The following is a 22,372-nucleotide window of genomic DNA, read 5'->3' on the forward strand; positions in this document are numbered from 1 at the left end:
TGGGATAACAAGTAACTTTTGATTTTTTTTTATTCACAGGATCATCCCTAATACCTTTACAACGATGGTGACATTTTGAACTGCTGCAGTCCATATTCTGGATGTACAGGGTATTAGGGAGAGAGTGTCAGATTATTGTCATAGCAGTGAAAGAACAATGATACAGTTCTAAGTCAGGATGGTAAGAAGCTTGGAGGGGGTAACTTACATGAGAACACTACTATCAGCATCTGCTGCCCTTGCTCTTCTAGGTAGTAGAGGTCAGGGATGTCACAGACACTAAGCAGCATTAGTGAGTTATTGCAAAGGAAATTGTAGATGGTACAACACTGCAACTGAGCGGTAAAGGGAATGAATGTTTAAGGTGTTAGATTTAGTACTCGAGTGGGGTTGTTTCCCTAGATGCTGTCAAGTTTGAGCGTTGTTGGGAGTTGCCCTCAGCCAAGCGACTGGGGAGTATCCCATCACACTTTTGACTTGCGTCAGGAAATGACGGAAGTCAGCTTTCAGGAGTAAGGTGAATTACACACAGTACAAAATTCACAGCTTCTGACCTGCTCTTGTAGCCAGTCTTCAATATGGCTGGCTCAGTTCAGCATCTAGTCAGTGGTAACCTCCCTCGGCTGCTGGGATTCAGTGATGGTCATGGCAAGAAGCAATCATTGGATTCTTTATTGGAGATTTGCCTATGCTTGGCACTTGTATGGTGCAAATGTTACTGGCTAGAGGAGTTTAAAAACTGTCAGAGTCTTGCTGCATTTAGACACAAACTACTTTTCTATATCAATGATGCAGAACATTTTGCAATCATTGGCAAATATTCCGGCTATTTGCGAAACTCATGTAGAGGTGCAAATGGCCGAGACAACTAACCTACAACAGCCACAACCATTTTTCTGTGTGGTTGGCACAACTCCAATCAGAATTTCTGATTGACTCCAGTTTTGCTTGGGCTTCTGGACACCATCAGTGTCAAATATTGGCTTACGTCTAAGGCAGTTATCCTTACTTTAAGTTCAACTCTTTTGGCCATGTTTAGACCAAGGCTGTAATGACATCAGGAGCTGAATAGACCTGGTAGAATACAAATTAAGCAAAGCGGAGCTTACTATTGAAGTGCCACTTGCTAGTACTGTTGACAACACCTATCACTTTCCACATCATTGAGAGTAGACGAATTGGGTGAAAATTGACCAGGTCAGAGTTTTCTTGTTTGCAAACAGAATATACCTCAGCAACATTTTTTCCCCCATAGGTGGGTATATGCCATTGTTGCACATGTATTAGAACAGCTTGGCTCGACATGCAGCTATTTCTGGAGCACAAGTCTTCAGCACTATTGCTGAAAACATTGACAGTGCCCCAAAGCCTTTGCAGTATCCAGAGTCTTCAGCCATTCCTTAATATCACAGATTCAATTCAATTTGCTGAAATCTGCCATCTGTGATGCTCAGCACCTTAAGGCAGAGATGGATCATTCATTTAGCATTTCTAAAGATGCTGTCCTTCGAGCTGGCGGAGTTTGCTGGAGTATGCCATCAAGCCTGAGGTGAAGATCATAGCCAGGGAATACAGAGGTGCAGTGCAGTGGCAGGCAATAGGAAGCTCAGGGTCATTGTTGCAGACAGAACATAGGTGTGCTGCAAAGCGATCACCCAGTTTGCATTCATGTCCCCAATATAGAGCAGACCACATTGTCAGCATTGACTGCATCCTATTTTCTGCTTTGGGACCCTGCAACCTTCAAGACTCTATATAGCGTTCAATAATTTTAGGGCCTGAGTGAGTACCTTCTCCCACACCCTTACCCCAATTCCCACACACCAAACCTTAATACATGGGCAGCCACTAATGGTCCCCATTAGCAACTACTGATTCTCCCAGGTTGACCTTTACCCATTCTTTCATCTGTCCGACTATGTGTGTTGCTGGGCTCCATCTATCATTTACTCCTCCTCTTCTCTCCCCTCCACCCCCCCCTTCAGATTATCTATCAATCTTTTCCTAGCTACAATTAAAAACCTTTTTAATTACCCACCGCCATTCATGTGAGACAGGATTCCAATATTAGATATGAATCTTTGGTTTTGGGATTGTTTAGCCATGACTATCACATGCTGCCTATGCAGCTTGCCATGCAAGTAGTCTTATGCTGACTTCAAGCTGACATCTCACTGAGGAATACTTGGTGCTCCTGGCGTGTCCTCTTGCACACTTCATTGAAGCAGTCTTGACCTTTTGCTTGACAGTAATGATAGGGATGGTGGCAGAGTAGCAGCACAGTGTGTGGACTCCTTAGCCCAGGAGCCCAGAGCTCATCTAGTAGGTCTGCATTTACATAGAAAAAATAAAAGAAACTTTCTTTCTGCTTTTTCAAAAAAATGCTTTTTCCAGATATTATCGCTATTATCCAGGTTTATCTTACCTTTTTGAAATGGCTTCAGCGGAAGGCTTTGCCCAGTCCCAGCGATGAGGCGACTTCTAGCAACCCAGCATGGTGGTCCTCTTCAGTGTCAGTCTCCAGATATCCCAGTGACCCAGCAGGCGATCTTGTCCAGGAGTGGTAGTCTCTGGCTGACTTGGTAGTCTTCTTTGGAAGAGGAATCCCGCCAGGATTCTAGCAGCCCAGCGTGGTGGTCTTGTCCTGGCTGCATCTTCTGGGTATTTCATCATTCCTTTATCAGCCTTTCAAGCCCAGGAGCAGTTAACTGAACTTTGTCTTAATTTTACTTTTTTTATATTATGTATGACTTCTGTCATTAATACAAGTGCTATGGTAGGGCTACTTATGGAATATTTTACTGTATATTTCATGTACAAGTACAGGACAATAGATTTCTGTTCTACAGTGGGGAATTATATCACTTCATGAAGTTACATACTGTGATCAAATACAGCTCTGTTGCAGTTGCCGATAGTACACCATTTCATGGATGTCCTGTCTCAAGTTGGGAAATGAAGTTTCCTTGTGCTTGGAATGGATGCTATAAGACTTCACAAAGCCAATGTTGAAGAATCCCAGGACAATCCTCTCATAACTATACACCATTGTGCTGTCATCCCTGTCCTAACAGTGGAATAGAACTCGCGACTATGATCTGGTATCCAGGACACAGCCAAGAACGATTCCTTGAGAATGACATTACCATACTGTTGCTGTGGGACGGCTCTCTCAATTTTGACGTATGCAGAGCCACAGGGCTACACAGTTGTTTTTGCTGCATTGGTCAATGCTGGCTAGTTGATTTAGTTTAATTTCTTTCAAAACACATTGTAGCAGTTAGATACAGTTCAGTAGCTCACTTTGCATGGTGGTTAAGAGTCAACCTGATCTAGAGTCATAACTAATCTAAACTCTGAAGTCTTTGTGAGCCGATGGGTTTTAACTGCAATTTCTTCCGTCAACTCCAGGTTAGCTTTTATTTCCAGATTTATTAATTTGATTCAGACTTGAAAATTTGCCTTGGTGGGATTCAAACACATGTTCCCAGAGCTACACCCTATGTTTCTGGATAACAGATTTAAAGACAATACCACTACTTCACCACTTCCTCGATACATTCCCACCACTGTCAGGTGGTAAAATTACAGCATTCCATGTTAAAATGTTGACTGAATGGAATATGGATTACAAGCTGAAGTGCAAAACATACTAAACAAAAGCTCAAAAACTTCAATCATACTACCATTTATGTTCAGACTAAATGCCACACAACAACACAATGCTACCCAGCTAAGGTTTACCGAGAACTAAATTCAAGAAGCACAATCCAAAACAGAGCTTTAACCCTTTTGTACTAATTCAATATCTAATGGATTTTTTTACATATAAATTATCTACAAATGAACCATAGTTTTAGCTTTTAAATATGTGTTCTGTCAGTGTATTTCCCACCTTTCAAAAGGAGGCACAGCAGATTACGACATGATCCAAATTCCCTTGAAAAGGAGCTATAAACAAGAATTCAAGATTAATTGTTAAGCAGATACATACACTTCTACAGGGACAAAAGTGAACCCTCTCAATTTGAGATAGCTGGAAGTGCGACAATTTGACTGCTGTCAAGGCTTAAAGACAATAAAACAGAACTTAACTGTGAATACAATATACCAAAAAGTTAGAAACCACCTTGTTGAGCAGCAACAAAAAAGCATAAACAGTTTGGAATTGGTACACAAAAAGGAGGCTGCGTGCCAATTCAAAATTCTTGGAGGGTAGAAAAGTATGGCACAGAGACAAATCCAAAGAAAACAGCACTAGAACAAGAAAGCATATCACAAGCAGATTGAGTAATTCCTTGAGGCAGAGGAAGAAGAACATTGGCATGCAGTTAAACTAGCTAAGACATAGGAGTGAAAACGTACAAGTCTTATTAACTGTATGAAATGACGTTAAGAGACCATTGTTCGGGAAAATGTTGCTTGACCAAAAAATGAAGTAGCCAGATTACTGAATTAGCTAGCAACTTCAAAAACTTCCAGGCACCAAAGCAAACCAAAAATGGACCAAACATATGGGTCATCTGACAGATGAGTAACCTCCTTTCCCACTAATTCTTAACGTAACAGCTGGGTAGTTAGTCCAATACACTAATATTGCTGTTCAATATTTATCCCACAACCAACAGTTTATACAGTCATTGAGCATGCTGATATTTGAATCTTACTAGGAACAAACTGACATCCATGTTTACCTAACTTACATCATGACTACACTTCAAAAACTATATTGGCCATAAAGCACTTCAAGTCTATCGGAGTTCATGGAAGTTCTAATGTAAATCGAAGTACTTTCTCTTTCTTGAATTTCTCAAGGACCACTTAATCTGCTTAGATGGGCACAAGAACTGTTGGTGACTAAGTCTGCATGTAAGCAAAGATCTATGCTTAAAAACAAAAACATAAAACAATACTAACACAGGGATGAGTCAATGTCAAGCTACTGCAATAAAGTTTGAACAATGTGATATCAAATGCGACACGTATCTTAAAACAGTCCAACCGTTCACTCCTAGACATGTTTTACTTACATTCACTTTCCAGGACACAATTTTCATTGCATCATTGGCAGATCAAAGAAAGAAACTGATAATACTTATTAAATATTATTCATTCAGAGGATCTAGTTTTTCACATCTGGGCAAAAATTTGTTACCATTCTAGTTGTCCTCAATATGATTGTGGTGAACTGTATTTTTGAGCTGCTACAGTCCATTTAACAAATACCTAGATTCAAACTACAACCTTGAACCAGAACTTCCAGTTGTCTAGAAATCTGATTTCCACCCTAACCCAATCTCTGCCTCCTACACTATCCCAATAAAGCTCAATATGAACTCAAGAAACAGCAATGCAACTGCTGTTTCGGCACTTGCAGCCTTCAACACTCAATGCATTCAACTTTTTCAAATCTGTTCAAATCATAACCACCGCCCTAGCCAAGGAGTTTGCAGCATGTATTTGTAATAGTTACTTAAAGCTCTCCATACTGAGACCAGCCAGAAAATGTGTCATATTAGCCTTAGCATATTGATCTTGGCACCACGTAATATGTCAGAAACAATTAAAGATCTCAGAATAAAGACACCCCTACGTAGTAGCAACTACTAGGCGTTTGATTTTACATTCAGTTTGAAAAGGAAAATAATGGATTTTAAAAATTAAGTTTTTTAAGTTAAGGGCAACTAAATAGGCATAATAACTAAGCTAGTTGAAGTGAGCTGGGATAGTAGGCTAGATGATTAATCAATAGAGAAGCAGGGGCAGACAGTTAAGTACATTCCAACTGTAAAGAAAAATGCTAATGGAAAGATCCATCATTGAGTCAGAGATCGACAGCATTAAAAAGGCCCTTCAGTGCAAAACCAGTCAAAAACAACCATCTAATTATTCTCATGTCATTTTTCAATACTAGGCCCATAGCCTTATATGCCTCTGATGACTTACTAAGTTATGAATAAAGTACATATTTTCACTAAGACGACTGACAGGTTTGTGATTAGACAGGATAAGGAATGGCACAGAATGGCTAAAGGATTAATGCAGAGAGCGAAATTAGATTGAGAGAAAGCTAGCTACAAATGTAAAACGGAGTAGCAATTGTTTGAACAACATTTAAAAAGGAAACAGTAAATAAAGTCAATACCATTTCTCTCAAAAGAGAATTAAGTGGTAAGAAGGAGTGGTAGATAAAGTCAACAAATGTCACCTGTCTTCAGGGTTGAGGATAAAAGAAAAGTTGAAAATGTGTTGCTGGAAAAGCGCAGGTCAGGCAGCATCCAAGGAACAGGAGGATAGAGGTTTCGGGCATCAGCCCTTCTTCAGGAATGAGGAAAGTGTGTCCAGTAGGCTAAGATAAAAGGAGGGACTTGGGGGAGGGGCATTGGAAATGTGATAGGTGGAGGGAGGTCAAGGTGAGGGTGATAGGCCGGAGTTGGGTGGGGGTGGAGGGGTTAGGAAGAAGATTGCAGGTTAGGAAGGCGGTGCTGAGTTCGAGGGATTTGACTGAGACAAGGTGGGGGGAGGGGAAATGAGGAAACTGGAGAAATCTGAGTTCATCCCTTGTGGTTGGAGGGTTCCCAGGCGGAAGATGAGGCACTCTTCCTCCAACCATAGTGTTATCATGGTCTGGCGATGGAGGAGTCCAAGGACCTGCATGTCCTTGGTGGAGTAGGAGGGGGAGTTGAAGTGTTGGGCTACGGGGTGGTTGGGTTGGTTGGTCCGGGTGCCCCAGAGGTGTTCTCTGAAACGTTCCGCAAGTAGGCGGCCTGTCTCCCCAATATAGAGGAGGCTACATCGGGTGCAGCGGATGCAACACATGATGTGTGTGGAGGTGCAGGTAAATTTGTGGTGGATATGGAAGTGTCCGTTGGGGCCTTGGAGGGAGGTAAGGGGGGAGGTGTGGGCGCAAGTTTTGCATTTCTTGCAGTTGCAGGGGAGTGGAGGTTGGGTTGGTGGGGGGCGGGTGTGGACCTGACGAGGGAGTCACGGAGGGAGTGGTCTTGTTGGAACACTGATAGGAAAGGGGAGGGAAATATGTCCCTGCTGGTGGGGTCCGTTTGGAGGTGGCAGAAATGACGGCGGATGATGGACATGGAGGTTGGTGGGGTGGTAGGTGAGGACCAGTGGGGTTCTGTCCTGGTGGCGGTTGGAGGGGCGGGGCTCAAGGGCAGAGGAGTGGGAAGTGGAAGAGATGCAATGGAGGCCATCAGATGGCCTCCCGTACCACCCAGATGGCCTCCTTCTTCAAGGACCGCAATTTTCCCCCAGACGTAGTCGACGATGCCCTCCACCGCATCTCTTCCACTTCCCGCACCTCCGCTAAACCAATGTAGTGTACAAAATCCCATGAAAGGACTGCACAAAACACTACATAGGACAAACAGGAAGACAGCTAACGATCCGTATCCATGAACACCAACTGGCCACGAAACGACACGACCAGCTATCCTTCGTAGCCAGACACACAGATGACAAGCAACATGAATTCGACTGGGACAACACTACCATTATAGGGCAAGCCAAACAGAGAACAGCCAGGGAATTCCTAGAGGCATGGCACTCATCCACAGATTCAATCAATAAGCACATCGACCTGGACCCAATATACTGGCCACTACAGCCTTCAGCTCAAACTGACAACCGGAAGCGACAGAGACAGGCCACTATAAATGCCGGAGGAAACAGCAGAGAAGCGCTTCACAGGAGCCTCCCAAGCACTGAGGATGTCACTAGACAGGGGACGAAACGTTTACAAGACAAATTCCCAGCTCGGCGAACAGAACCACAACAACGAGCACCCGAACTACAAATCTTCTCCCAAACTTTGAACACTTTCCTCATTCCTGAAGGGCTGATGCCCGAAACGTCGATTCTCCTGTTCCTTGGATGCTGCCTGACCTGCTGTGCTTTTCCAGCAACACATTTTCAGCTCTGATCTCCAGCATCTGCAGTCCTCACTTTCTCCTCAAAGATAAAAAATAGTTGCAAATCATGAGATGCAATGGAGGGGGAAACTTGGTGCAATTGCAATATAGTGAAACAGCACTAAGTAAATTGATCATAGAATCATACAGCAGAGGCCCTTCATCCCACAGAGTCTGTACTGTCAGAAATACACTACTACTTACACAAGTTCCACTTTTCCACTCAAGGCCTATAACCTTGAATGTTATGACACTTCAAGTGCTCATCCAAGTATTCGAGTTTTCCTACCTCAACTATGCTCCCACATAGTGCAGTCCAGACCCCCACCACCCTGCAGGTAAAAAGTGTGATATGAAAGAGTTAACTTGCTCTGCTGACCTGCAGGAAATTGGATGCCTGAGGCTAGGGTGGGATGCCTGTGACTTACAAATAAATTGTAAGAAATTACCTTATCATCTATTATCCAGAACTATTTACATGGCCATTTCTTTGCCATTCAGAGCTATTTACATTTGCATCCCTTATTCAGAAATCAATAAGAACATTATATAGTTGGAATTCTGACTACTCTTGTAGTTAAAATACAATTCACACCAGATCTGGGCATTAAGGGATGATTTGCATTGCATTGTTTCTGAGGATGAAATGGTCATTGCTTCGTGTCTTGAATGGCATGTGATATGGGGGAAAAGGCTGGGGGTTGTCTTGTGAGCATTACTAACTATGATGTAAAGAAAGGACAGTTTCCTTTGTTCGGGGAGAGCTTTTGCCACGATGCCGTAAGGCTGCGAGGTGTGTGTTAAAGGTTCCTCCATAAAGCTTGTACTGTACTGTGTTTAACAAATTTGGTTGTTGTTCACAGAAATTGGCATTGGCAGTTGCATCAGAAAAAAAATGAATTTAATAAAAAGGGACTAACTCAAATCCCCTCAATCTCCTGCCTTTAAGATTATGCCCCCTTGTTGTTAAGACCTTTGGACTAAGGGGAACAGATGCTTTGTATTCACCTAATCCATGCTCCTCATTATCTTAAACACCTCTATCAGGTCCCCCCTCAACCTACTCTGTTCAAAAGGAAACAAGCCAAGCTTATCCAATGCTGAAATACTCCATCCCAGGCAACATCCTAGTTGAATTTCCTTTTCATCCCCTCCATTTCAATCACATCCTTCCTATCCCTAATCAAAGTTCTGTACAGCTCCAACATGACTGCCCTGCTCTTATAATTATGCCACAACTAATAAAAGGCAAGTGTCCGTATGCCTTCTTAACCAACCTATTAACCTGTCTTGCCACTTTCAGGGATCTATGGATAGTCATCCCAAGGTCCTTCTGTTCCTCTGAGCTTCCTATTGTCCTGCCATTCATTGTGCACTTCCTTGTCTTGCTTTTTTTTTTCCAAAGGGCGTAAATCACATTTATCAAGGTTAAACCCCATCTGCCACTGATCTGATCCTGCCCATTTGACCAATCTGTTTAAATCCTCCTCATTGTCAGCCACCTGGCCAATCTTTGTCTCATCACAAAACTTATCACTGCCACCCACTCCTTCCCCATAACATTCTCTTCTACATAATTTATGAATATCACAAACAATAATGAAACCAGCACTGACTCCTATGATATATCACTGTACACTAGGCTCCAATCAAACAGCTTTCCACCATTACCCTCTGTCGCCTGTCACTAAGCCAATTTTGGATACAGTTTGCCAAGTTATCCTGGATTCCATGAGCTTTTACCTTTTAAAATGTTTCCCATGTGGGATCTTCTCAAATGCTTAGTTGAAATCCAAATAAACTACATCAACTGCACTACTATGCCGGCACGATGGCTCAGTGGTTAGCACTGCTGCCTCGCAGCACCAGAGTCCCAGGTTAGATTCCAGCCTCGGGTGACTGTCTGTATGGAGTTTGCATATTCTCCCTGTGTCTGCGTGGGTTTCCTCTGGGTGCTCTGGTTTCCTCCCACAGTCCAAGGACACGCAGGCCAGGTGAATTGGCCATGCTAAATTGCCCGTAGTGATAGGTGCATTAGACAGAGGGAAATGGCTCTGGGTGGGTTACTCTCCGGAGGGTCGGTGTGGACTTGTTGGGCTGAAGGGCCTGCTTCCACACTGTAGGGAATCTTAATGTAATCATACTCTCACCCAAACACTTGTTCACCACCTTGAAAAATTCCTCCAGATTTTTAAAGTATGAAATGTCAAAGTCATGCACTACCCTGATCAAACTTTGCCTCTTTAAATGGAGATTAATTTTCTCCATTATTTTCTCCAATAGTTTCCCTACCACTGATGTTAGACTTGCTAGTCTCTCTGCTTCATGCAAAGATCGCCCACTTGGTCCTTTTCTCCTTGATACACTCGCATCTGGGATTTTCCCAAATTTTGCCCACCAGTGTTTTGACACACCAACTTTGCTTTCCTAGATCCGCGCTGCACTTCCTATATTCCTCCAGGTCCTTCATTCTCTTGTTCCCTTTTTATGCAAGTTCACAAGGCCCTGGATCCTCATGGACTTCAGTCGAGAGGTCTATCAAAAAAAAAGTGACTAATACGATAATGGTGTTAATGCTTTGATGTAAAGTCATCCAAATTTTGTTAGATTCTGGAAAGGTTCCTTCAAGCTCAAAGATAACCAACATTTTTTAACTCATCTATTCAAGAAGGGAGAGGAGGCAGAAAATAGCTTGATGTCTGCCATGATAAAGATTGTAGAATCACTTATGGAGGTCATAATTGGGTAATTAAAACTTCAAGGTAATCAGGAAGAGACATCATGCTTTTGTAAAATGGAAATCACATGTAACCAAACTACCTAAGTTCGTTGAAGGAATAACACACTGAGGATAAAGGAGAGTCTGTAGATGTACTGCACTTAGATTTACAGAAGATATTTGATAATATGCACGTAAAATTTATATCACAAACTAAGAACTCAGCGTCGGCAGATTATTAGCATAGACGAAGACTGGCTGGCAGAAAACAGCGTGCTTTTTTTAAATTGGCAGGATGAGATGAATGGAATCCTGCAAAGGTCTGTACTGGGGCCTTAGTTTGAAAGCAATTTATATCAATGACTTGGCTAAGGTAACGAAAGAATGGTAACTAACATATTTCCAGTATTTTATCCTTTTATATCATGCAATTTGCATCAATCCAAAACATTGAGTGGGACCTATACAAATCTAAGATATTAAATTGATCTGAAAGAACATTTTAATGGCACCTTGTTCGTTAAAATATATCTGTGCAGCACACTATATTATGGATGGTCCGATTCTTTAGGGCAGGCAGCTGTGTCATCACAGGCACCGCAATTGCATTAACGGTGCATGCACCCCTGCAGTTGTGGTGGCAGCAAATACAGCCTGTCCCACTGTTGCTTTTTCATGGGAGATTTGTTTTAGCTCTTCTAAACATAAAAGGTTATTGTATTTACTGTGCAGATTTACACTACACCCATTGTATTTACTGTGCAGATTTACACTACACCCATAGCCTTTCTGTGCATTCTGGTATAAATGCAGTCTGAAAGTTGAACCAACCAAATTGAGATTCCCTGGATTTCAGAACTAGAATGGAGACATCAGTGTAAAGTTATTTTACATAAAAACTGCTGGCATAGTGTATTCCTGCCAATCTGAAGTGCAAAAGCACACCACCTACTTGGACAAACAATAGTGGACAAGCCCGAGAAAAGCTACCTGACCTGACTGCCTTCCAGCATTCCAACAGATTTACATTATGAATATTTTGTTCAGAAGGTTTCCATTTTTAAACAGGGATTCTGTATTTTCCAGATTGTAATTCTGCCTTTGAGGCTAGAAGTAGATTCACTCCTGTGAAGGTCAGAAATAATTGAAGGAGATACAAATAATTCCATGGACTTCAATATAGCTTCACAAGTTAAAATTGATACAGAGTCTTACCATTAAAGTAGTGCACTGAGAAATATCAGCAAGCATCAACTTACTGCATACTATCATGAATAACAGAAATTTCAAATCCATGCATTTTGAAGTGAAGGGGTCAGGTTTATTTATATCTGCTTGAATTACACTGTGCAGTTATTAAATATCAAAGAAAACAGTAGCACCCAAGAACCTAGGAGCTTGCATTCTGTGCGGTCTTTTGTACCTGATCACCTTTAGTTTACGGATAGCAATTATATTCATATTATTAACAGCCCTCTCTATTAATTATTGAAAACAATAGTTACACTACAGGGACAAAGGAACCTCAACCATGCAATGCCAAGTAAAAGTGAAAAGCTAGATTACAGCTGTTTTCATTATGAACACAAATCTCCAAAAACTTATAGTAAACAGAAGTACCCATTACAGTTCTCAGAAAACAAACACTTGCCTCAAAGCTTCTGCTTCAAATCTTTTTCAGTGAGAACAAATTCAATTCTTAAAGCTAAGTGTGCCTGCTAACCAAAAAGTTAGTTTGTTAATTCAAACCTACAATCTCATGGAAAAAGTTAATTGCGATATGCATACATGCAGAGGTGAAGTTGTAGGTTTGGTAGCTGTGGCAATGTTGCAGCAATGCCACGGCAGCACAGTGCAAAAACATATCCAGTTTCACAAATCACGTAAAATATCTTAAAATACAGATTGTTGGAAACATTCACGTATAGTAATCAATTTTTGACTCTTTAATCCAATATATTTTCAAATGTCTGTCGACCACAGATATGACAATTAATGGGAATAAAGTGTCAGTGCAATCTATAATGATCACAGGGTTCAATGACCATGTCAACTGGTTAAATATCACACTGGTTTTTCTTACATGTTCTGAACTTTAAAATAGCACTGTCAAGTTTTCAAGTAGCCAACATGCCTTATAAAAGCAAATTTAGAAATTCCAAATAAAATCTCTTTCCAGGTTTCCAGCCTTCCCAACAAACTTGTTCATGTCTAACAGAAATGGAAATATGCAGTAAAAATTGCATACTAAAATTAACATGTTTGTGCTAACTTCAAAAATCCAAATGGCCTTACTGGATGAACTACACGCATAATTACCTCCAAAATAGTTGTTAACTATCAACCAAAGGAACATACATGATATACAGAGGAAAAGAAACAATGCAACATACAATAATAATTTCAATTTCTTATCAAAAAGTTCTAGAATAGAAATTAAACTGCAAGGTAAGGTGCAAAATTATCACAAAGGAGTATAGAAAAACATAGCATCTACAAATATATTACAGGAAGTGAGTACACTCAACTCTACAGGGAGCCCTCTTCCTCGAACAGTGTGCAATTACACTTCACTGTCAAAATGTGCACTCAATTGTATTCATTCAAGAAACTGTTATTCCATGTTCAGTAGGATGCCCAATGCCTTAAACTGCTTCCATACAGCTAGGATTTGAAAGATTTTCCTAATCTACTTTTTTTAAAATTTACTTAAATCAATTTGAGGATATGCCAACCAAGTCTAAAAGAGAGAGGTTTTTGCTAGAACAATGAAATTAAAGTAACAAAACTTTGTCAAAAGACATCCATGGAGGTTAAAAAGTACTGAAAAAAAAGTAACTGCACACTCAGCGCAGACATTTGAAATTTCACTTTGACACATCAACCACATTATTCTAGTTTTGTTGTAAAGCTGGTACCCTCAACTTTCTATTACCTATCACGTTTTTAAACAATGACAATATAAAAGGATCAATTTCAGTGATTCATTTAAACAAGTTTCAGAAACAAGTTTCTTAACACTGCAAAACAGAATTTCCCAAAGTAGAGTAGGACATAAAGAGATCATGACAATTAGAAGTAAACAGATAAAAAGGAGAAACTGTATTGTTTCATTCCTAACTAAAGACAAAATATTCAATTATTTAGCCATTGACAGAAATTAAATTCAACTGTTAGAATGGCTTCCAACCACAACCCAAATCAGCATTTGCAATAAAGTCAAAGACTCAATTGAAAAAAATAAAGCAGATTTGATTGCTTGCAAAGTACATTTAAAGACAAATTTGCATTTGTATAGCACTTTTTAATGACCTCTATATTTGGGAACAAAGTACTTTGTGAAGCATAGTCACTGTCATAACATAGGAAACAGAGCACATATCCATGTGCCACAAATAGCAATGTAATAATGACCAGAACTGAGAGTAACGTTGAGGAATAAAGGTTATAGTACTGGCCAGAGCAACAGGCATCTTGCCTGCTCTTCTTCAAAATGTCAGCAGGTAAGCTTCTGTGAACCTGAGGATTGGCAGGGTCTTAATGTCTCACTCAAAAGACTGCCCCAGCTAATAGTGAACAAAAGTGTCAGCTTGATCTTTATGCTCAAGTCCTTCAAGAGAATTTGAATCTTCAACCTTCAAAAGCAAGAGCGTGACCAATTAAGACACAATTGACAACATTTAATAACTCGAAAATATGTTCTAGCATCACTCAAATTTTGGTTAATTGTGTTTGATAGTTATAACCCGATCTAAAAAATGACAAATAAAACATACCTTGACCATCCTCCAATTTCCAGCCTTCATCCAAGTGATAAAGGTTGACAATTACTTTCCCCACAGCATACTAAAATTCTATTCTAATTTATAAGCAATGAATCAAGACTCTTTCATTCTTTTGATTCTCAATTTTGAACATATGGGCATCAACCTAGAGGCAGTGAAAACAGATTTGGTTATACTGTCCCTTAGTCCTTTCCAACAAAATTGCATAATGTGTTAAGTGTTGCTGTAGTCCTTGTTAAAGAAAAACAGCAAATGAAGTTTTTCACTCCACCCCAAAAGGGCCAACTCACATTGCAGCACAAACCATAGGATCACATTCTCCCCATAAGTATAGACCGGTGAACCTGACATTGATGGTGAGCAAGTTGCTGGAGGGAATCCAGAGGGACATGATTTACATGCATGTGGCAAGACAAGGAAAATTAGGTATAGTCAATATGGTTTTGTGCATAGGAAATCTTGTCTCACAAACTTGATTGAGTTTTTTGAAAAAGTAACAAAGAGGACTGATGAGGGCAGACTAGTGAAAGTGATCTATATTGACTTCGGTCATGTGTTCGAAAAGGTTCCTCATGGGAGACTGGTTAGTAAGGTTATATCGCATGGAATACAGGGAGAACTAGTCATCTGGATACAGAACTGGCTCAAAAGGTAGAAGACAGAAGGTGGTGGAGGGTTGACTTTCAGACTGAAGGCCTGTGACCAGTGGTGTGCCACAAGGATTGGCACAGGGTCCACTGCCTTTCCTCATTTGTAGAAGTGATTTGGATATGAACATAAGATGTAAAGTGTAGATGACACCAAAACTGAAGGTGTAGTGGACAGTGAAGGTTACCTCAGATTAAAACAGAATCTTGATCAGATGGGCCAATGAGCTGAGGACTGACAGATGCAGTTTAATTAAGATGGATGTGAGGTGTTGCATTTTGGTAAGGTCCAGGGGAGTGCTGCTGAACAAAGACCTTGGAGTGCAGGTTCTTACTTCCTTGAAAAAGTGTCGTCACAGGGGATGTTGAAGGCAGCATTTGGTATGCTTTGCTTGACTGGAAAATGCACTAAGTACAGGAGTTGATGGGTCATATTGTGGCTATACAGGACATTGGTTAAGCCACTTTTGGAATATTATGTGCAATTCTGGTCTCTTTCCTATCGGAAGAATGTTGTAAAACTTGAAAGGATTCAGGAAAGATTCACAAGGATGTTGCCAGGGTTGGAGGATTTGAGCTATAGGGAGAGGCTGAACAGGCTGGGGTCGGGGGTAGGGGCGCGGATGGGGGTCGGATGGCAGGTTGGGGGAGCGGGCAGGCAGGGGGGTGGCGCTGGACAGTGTGGGAGCAGACAGGGTTGGGAGTGGATGGGGGTGGGGGGGGGGGCAGAGGGTGAGTGGGCAGGGTTGGGGACAGGCAGGGGTCGGGGTCTCATGCGCAGTGTAGATTAGATTAGATTAGATTACTTACAGTGTGGAAACAGGCCCTTCGGCCCAACAAGTCCACATGCTCCGCCGAAGCACAACCCACCCATACCCCTACATTTACCCCTTACCTAACACTACAGGCAATTTAGCATGGCCAATTCACCTGACCTGCACATCTTTGGACTGTGGGAGGAAACCGGAGCACCCGGAGGAAACCCACGCAGATACGGGGAGAATGTGCAAACTCCACACAGTCAGTCGCCTGAGGCGGGAATTGAACCCGGGTCTCTGGTGCTGTGAGGCAGCAGTACTAACCACTGTACCACCGTGCCGCCCGTGTACTTTTGCTTAATCTCCTGAACGGGGAACAGACTTCACAGAAAACACCAAGCCCTAGAGGAAGTCAATTAACTAAATAATCAATTATTTGAAAATAGTGCCCGCCCATCTCGTTGGATAATCGAGGTTCTTCTACATGCTATAATGCAGGATCAATTAAGATAGAAAAAGGAGGATAGCAACTTTTGATGAATTTTCTACTCAAACTCAAGGGCAAGAATACCAAATACTGAAGTACTTCAGCCAAAAGCAGCAAGCTCAGGAGACATGTTAAACATGACATCTATACAGCATATTTAGAAACACAAATGATACAGCACATAAAAAGGGAGGACATTCAACTCATCTTGTTCATGCTGACAAAGACATCGAGATGCCTTTTCTAATCCAAACTTCTTGAACAAGATGCAAAGCGCTGCAGCTTAGAGCAATTACAGTGCAGTTACATTTTAAAGTGTTTACAGTATTTGCCTCCACTAATTAAGTCAGGCAGCAAATTCCAGACGCTCACCACCCTCTGCATAAAAATGTTTTTCCTCACATCCCCTCTAATCCTTCTACCATTTAGCCAGACCCCTAGTTTTTGAACTCTGTCTTGGGAAATAGAGTGGATAGGAGGAACCTCTCTCTATTCAATTTTGTACACCTCAATACCCTCAGTCTTCTCTGTTCTAAGAGAAACAACCCCAATGTCTCCAATCTCTCTTCACAATGTACCAGCCCTGGCAACATTCTAGTATATCTTCTGCACAGCAGTTGCGTCTTTATTGTAGCATGGTGACCAGAACTGCACAAAATACCCCAGCTGTGGCATCAGTGTATTATACTGTATTATACAGTTTCATTAGATCCCTACTTTTGTATTCACACTTTTTGCCAAAGAAGGAGAGCATTCCATCTGCCTTTTTTACGACCTTATCTACTTGTACTGCAGCCTTTAACGACATGTGCAGTTGACACCAAAATCTCTCCTCTGCACAGTATGTTTCTGTCTGTGCATTCCCTTTCACTCCATGACCTCCCTAAATGCAATACTGCACACTTACAATTTAAATTTCATCACCAATTTCCTGCCCATTTCACCAACCCATCTATATGATTTTGAAGTTTACAGTTTTCCTCTACACAGCCAATTTTTTCTGTCATCTGCAAATTTCCTAATTGTGCCCCCCAAGATCAAGGCTATTTAACCCAGAAAACATTCAAAGCCAATACTACTTTCATATAACAGGAAATTTCGTAATCAGAATTCTATGAATGCTAAGATGACTAGTTTAGCCATCAGTTTCATGGCTTATGATGCTGAGTGGAGAAATTAAGGGTCCCCATTTCAGTTCTTCATAGGTAGATGATACATTTCAAAGTCTAGGCCTCATGTCCACAAACACATCCCAATGCACCTTAGCCTGAAATAATAAAATAATAACTGTAGACTCTGAAGTTAGATTTCCTTTTCAGGCCATAGCTAAATTCAGCCGAAGCAAGTGACCAAGAGAGGAATTCATAGTGAAAGGGAATGAGTGCCCTTTTTGTCACTGGGAACACAGCTCAGCACGTGGAGAACTCAAGTGGTGTGCATTGGTTCAATTCTAGCATCTCCAACCTAGATGCTCAAAGCCTGGGTTCAACCCTGGCATCTCCAATCTAGATATGCATTGCTAACCATGCCTCGGTCAGTATCATCCCAATCTCTGTAGCACCAAGTCTTCAATCAACTCCCACACCAGAAACCTGAGCGAACAAAAGTTTAGGCTGACGTTTCAAATATATTAATTCAAAGCATGTGGGCCTCTCCAGCTAAGCATTTACTATCCATCCCTATTTGCCCAGAGGGCTGTTAAGGGTCACATGTAGCCCAGACCAGATAAGTATGGCAGATTTCTTTCGCTAAAAGGAAGCGCAATACAGAGAAGGCATTGCTTTGTCAGAAGTACAACTTTTTCAATGTGACATTAAACTGATGTCCTTTCTTACACACACAGGTGAATATCCTATGACACCATTTCAAAGAAAAGTTACAGCGGTAACACCGCTGTCTGGTAATAGCGATTTGCAGCACAGGAACATCATTTGACTATCATGCTTGTTTGAGGGGCACTGCTATATGCAAACAGCCTGTTATGCTTCATGCATTACAACAGTTAGTGTTAAAAGCTAATTCTTGTGCATTAAGACACAGGAAGATTTATAAAATGCTAACCTTGTATAGTCTGCAATCTAAATTCAATAAAGGAGAGAACAAACAGGTATTGTATGCTCAATAACATGATTGGTCATTTTGAAAAACAAATCTGTATTTTCCACCTACTGGCCATGAAATTTGAAGGGGCCCAGCAATAGTTGATAAAGCGTGGCACTGAAAAAAAGCACAGCACTTCAGGCAGGATCAGGGGAGCAACAGAGTCAACACTGTGAGCAGAACTCATATTCAGGAACGTGCCCGCAATGTAGACTCGCTTGCTCCTCGGATGCTGCCTGACCTGCTGTGCTTTTTCCAGCATCAACTGACTCTTAAGCATCTGCAATCCTCACTTTCTCCTAGAGGACCAGAAATACCCAACTGGTCTAATCAAATTCAAACAAGTGTTTCTTTATTTACTTCATTTTAATTTGTGTTTCGATTAAACTTGGGTTATTCTCAGCAATTCCAGTTCTTCAACCACATCTGTTTGACTTACATTATCCAAGCAATGTTTTTATTTCAAAATTCTTATCCTTGTTTTCAAATCCCTCTATGACTTTATCACTTACAGTCATAGAGGTGTACAACGTGGAAACAGACCTTTCGGTCCTACTCTGAAAATGTGTTGCTGGAAAAGCGCAGGTCAGGCAGCATCCAAGGAACAGGAGAATCGACGTTTCGGGCATCAGCCCTTCTTCAGGAATGAGCTCCTTTCTCCTTTTGGTCCAACTCGCCTATACTAACCAGATATCCTAACCTAATCTAGTCCCATTTGCCAGCACCTGGCCCATCTCCCTCTAAACCCTTCCTATTCATCTACCCATCCAGATGCCTTTGAATTTTGTAAGTGTACCAGTCGGCACCACTTCCTCAGACAGCTTATTCCATACATGCACACCCTCTGCGTGAAAAAATTGTCCCTTAGGTCCCTTTTACATTTTTTCCCCCTCTCTGATCACTAATCTACTCCAGCCTCAAATCTGGACCCTGCCAATTCTGGTCCCAAATGTCTCCCCAATTTGATAACCCATATCTTAAACTGCTGGAACGCCAAGCTCTGGAATTACTTTACTATTGCATGTTCCTCTTTTCCTTAAAAGCTACCTCTGAACAAACTTTTGGTCACTGTGACCTAACATTGCAATTTGTGGCTCGGTGTCATATTTGATTTTACAATGGATGGGAGAAGGGATTTCATTATGTTAAGGTACCACATTGTGCAACTTGTTATTAATACAAAAATGCAAATTAATAACATTGCCTTTCCCAGTCAAACAGCATGAATGTTTCAAAACTTCAGTTTTATACATAAAATGCTGCTTTTACTTACAAAGTAATTGGGAATGCAATGCAGGACTTAATCTCACAAATCCAATAGTACAACTACCTGATGAAGGAGCGGCGCACCGAAAGCTAGTGTGCTTCTAATTAAACCTGTTGGACTATAACCTGGTGTTGTGTGATTTTAAACCCAATAGTTATATACATAATAGCAGGGGGGGGGGGGGGGGGGGGGGGGGGGGGGGGGGGGGGGGGGGGGGGGGGGGGGGGGGGGGGGGGGGGGGGGGGGGGGGGGGGGGGGGACAATTCTTCCCGGACATTCCACGTATTTTATTTAATTCCGGGAGATAGCTAGTTAATTTTTTGTGACCATTGTAGTAGTATCGCGGCTCTGAATGAACGCACTGAAAAAGATGTATTCTACCGTGACGCTTCTACACACAACATTCTCCATCCTCACTGTCCCATGGGATAGCAGCTACGCCAGTTCATGAGGGCCACGCTTCCAGATTCAGTCAATCAGAAAGTCTTACACCTCAACATTCGTTACTTGGGAAAGTACAGCAATAATTTTATTTCCATTTATTTGTTAAAATCTAAGTAAATGTGCATCCAGCACGTCAAAATAATGTAGAGACAGGGAAAGGTATTTGTTTGCATAGTGGAGTAAATACTGTCCAGTTACGGCTCCTATAGCATTGTGGCTATTTTTTTCATGCATCAGTTGCTTCTGCAGAAAACAGAAAACTTTCTGAAAGTGTTCCCCACAATGAGTTTCAATCACTGCGTCAGATAAAGTCGTAACTCGGCCACATCACAATAAACAGCCCACACAGGGATTTCTGCAGAAAGTCAATTATTACTCACAGCTGGAAGCATGTACAGAAATGTCATCATTTTAAAAAGAAGAGAAAAATATTTTCGTAAATGACGACAATCACAGAAGTTTGTAAATGCAATTCCTGAAAACCTTCCACATACTCATCACTTTAAGTTCAGGGGTACAGTGTCAATCACTGAGAAAAATAGAATTACTCAAACCATTGGTAAATGATTTACTTGAATCTATGACGTCTGATAAAACTGGAAATACACACAAAGAGAAATAAATCCTCACACTACTACTCCATACATTGTGTCGCTACGCAAAAAAAACATTAACAAAAGCACCATCCTCTGTACACGAGCTACAATGGCATATTCAATTTTAAACCTGTCCAAACACAAGCTGATCATTTCACGTCGACGTGAAATTCTCAGAAACCAGGAGAATGATAACAGCAATTTACAACGAGCTGGAGAGTTAACATTCTGAAACCTCCCCTCCAAAAAAAAATTCTCAGATACCTCCCCCTCAGTCACGATCCTATTCAAGTCCAGACGCCTGCCATTTACAGCAGAATATCACGGCAGCCCAATTCCTACCGTGTAATTTATTTTTAAAAAGATCGTCCAAATCTACAAAAGGTGGAGGAGGGTGCATTATATAACCATTCTATTACAAAGCAAGACAGAGAGAAAATGCAACAGAATGCAGCCCGGCCAGGGCAACACCAAAAAAAAATCAACAAGTCTGGATTCAGCCAGTATTTAATTATTTCCAGACACACAACCTTACTACCGCTGCACACACCCCCACCAAAAAAAAACACACACACAAATCAGAATAGGGCAACAAATAAAGAGAACCGATCGCTCACCGTGTGGACGTCCCTTTCCGTACATCACAAATGCTGCATTTGAAAGCTTCCGCACTGTTCCTGTAGGTGCAGACACTACAGTCCCAGAAGCCGTCCTCGGAGCCAGGTTTGGCTTGCCTCTTTGGCCTTGAAAAACTGCAATAAAAACAAAGAGGAAGAACAGCATTAGATCTCGATGTACACACAGACTCCGACATTGCTGCAGACAAACAGAGTGAGAGAGAGAGCGCCGCTCACCTCCCATCGCCGGAGCAGACACACACACACACACAGAGAAAAATAAATAGCCTGTTTTCTTTCCCACCTCCTCTCCTCACAAACACACACACAGAGACTGAGACATCCCCCCCCCCCCCTCCCCTCCCCCCTTCTTGCAGCCGGCGCCGCTGATGGTTCTCCCCCCCACCACCACCACCACCACCACCACCACCACCGTCCTCCCTGGTTACCGTCCGAGCCCAGCCGCCATCGCTGCACGGTGAGCGAGCCCGGCCTGGCCCTGCTCGGCCCCGCACAGCACAGCACAGCACAGGCCGGACCGGGCCAGGCCAGGCCGGCGACACTCGGCCGGAGGTGGAGGAGGAGAGGCGCACGATGCCGCCGCCGCCGCCGTCACCGCCATTTAAAGGTCTACCCTGGGCCGGGCTCGAGCTCCTCTCCCCCTCTCTCTGTGTCTCTCACCTGTTCGGGCTCTTCTTGTCCCCCATGCCGCCTGGGAATCTATCCAGCAGGAGGGGAACAACCGGAGCGACAGGCTTCCCCCACCCCCGATGCAGCGGGGAGGTGGTGGGGTGGACGGGGGGGGTGGGGGTGGGGGTGGGGGTGGGGGGGGAAGGGAGAGGGGGAAGGGGAGGGGAAGGAAGGGAGGGGGAGGCGGGCGGCAGGGGACGAGGTGGTAGGGAGGCTGGGGGATGGAAACTGAAGCCGGATTCCAGACTCCGGAGCCCGGGCGAAACCAAGCGGCGAGCCGACCGTCTGTGGCTCGAGCGCCAGCCTCCGCAGCGAGAGCGAGCGCCGCACGTGACCC

The 22,372-nt window shown here is 42.4% G+C and overlaps 1 protein-coding gene across 2 annotated transcripts in view; it reads right to left on the reverse strand.

The window, feature by feature from the left end:
* rybpb (RING1 and YY1 binding protein b) overlaps nucleotides 1–22,167 on the reverse strand; it is a 100,785-nt gene extending 78,618 nt beyond the window's left edge. The window contains exons 1-2 of one of the 2 annotated variants that reach the window (XM_072582583.1): nucleotides 22,027–22,167; nucleotides 21,346–21,480 (exon numbers count right to left, since the gene is read on the reverse strand). In XM_072582583.1, the coding sequence (XP_072438684.1) occupies nucleotides 21,346–21,480; nucleotides 22,027–22,052 (161 nt within the window). In that variant the 5' untranslated portion in view covers nucleotides 22,053–22,167. Of the gene's footprint in view, nucleotides 1–21,345; nucleotides 21,481–21,794; nucleotides 21,920–22,026 lie in introns of those variants that run through there. The other variant, XM_072582584.1, reaches the window with a different exon arrangement.
* Between the last annotated feature and the right edge of the window lie 205 nt (nucleotides 22,168–22,372).

This window comes from Chiloscyllium punctatum, chromosome 12 (assembly GCF_047496795.1).
Source record: "Chiloscyllium punctatum isolate Juve2018m chromosome 12, sChiPun1.3, whole genome shotgun sequence".
In the NCBI taxonomy this organism is placed as follows: Eukaryota; Metazoa; Chordata; class Chondrichthyes; order Orectolobiformes; family Hemiscylliidae; genus Chiloscyllium; species Chiloscyllium punctatum.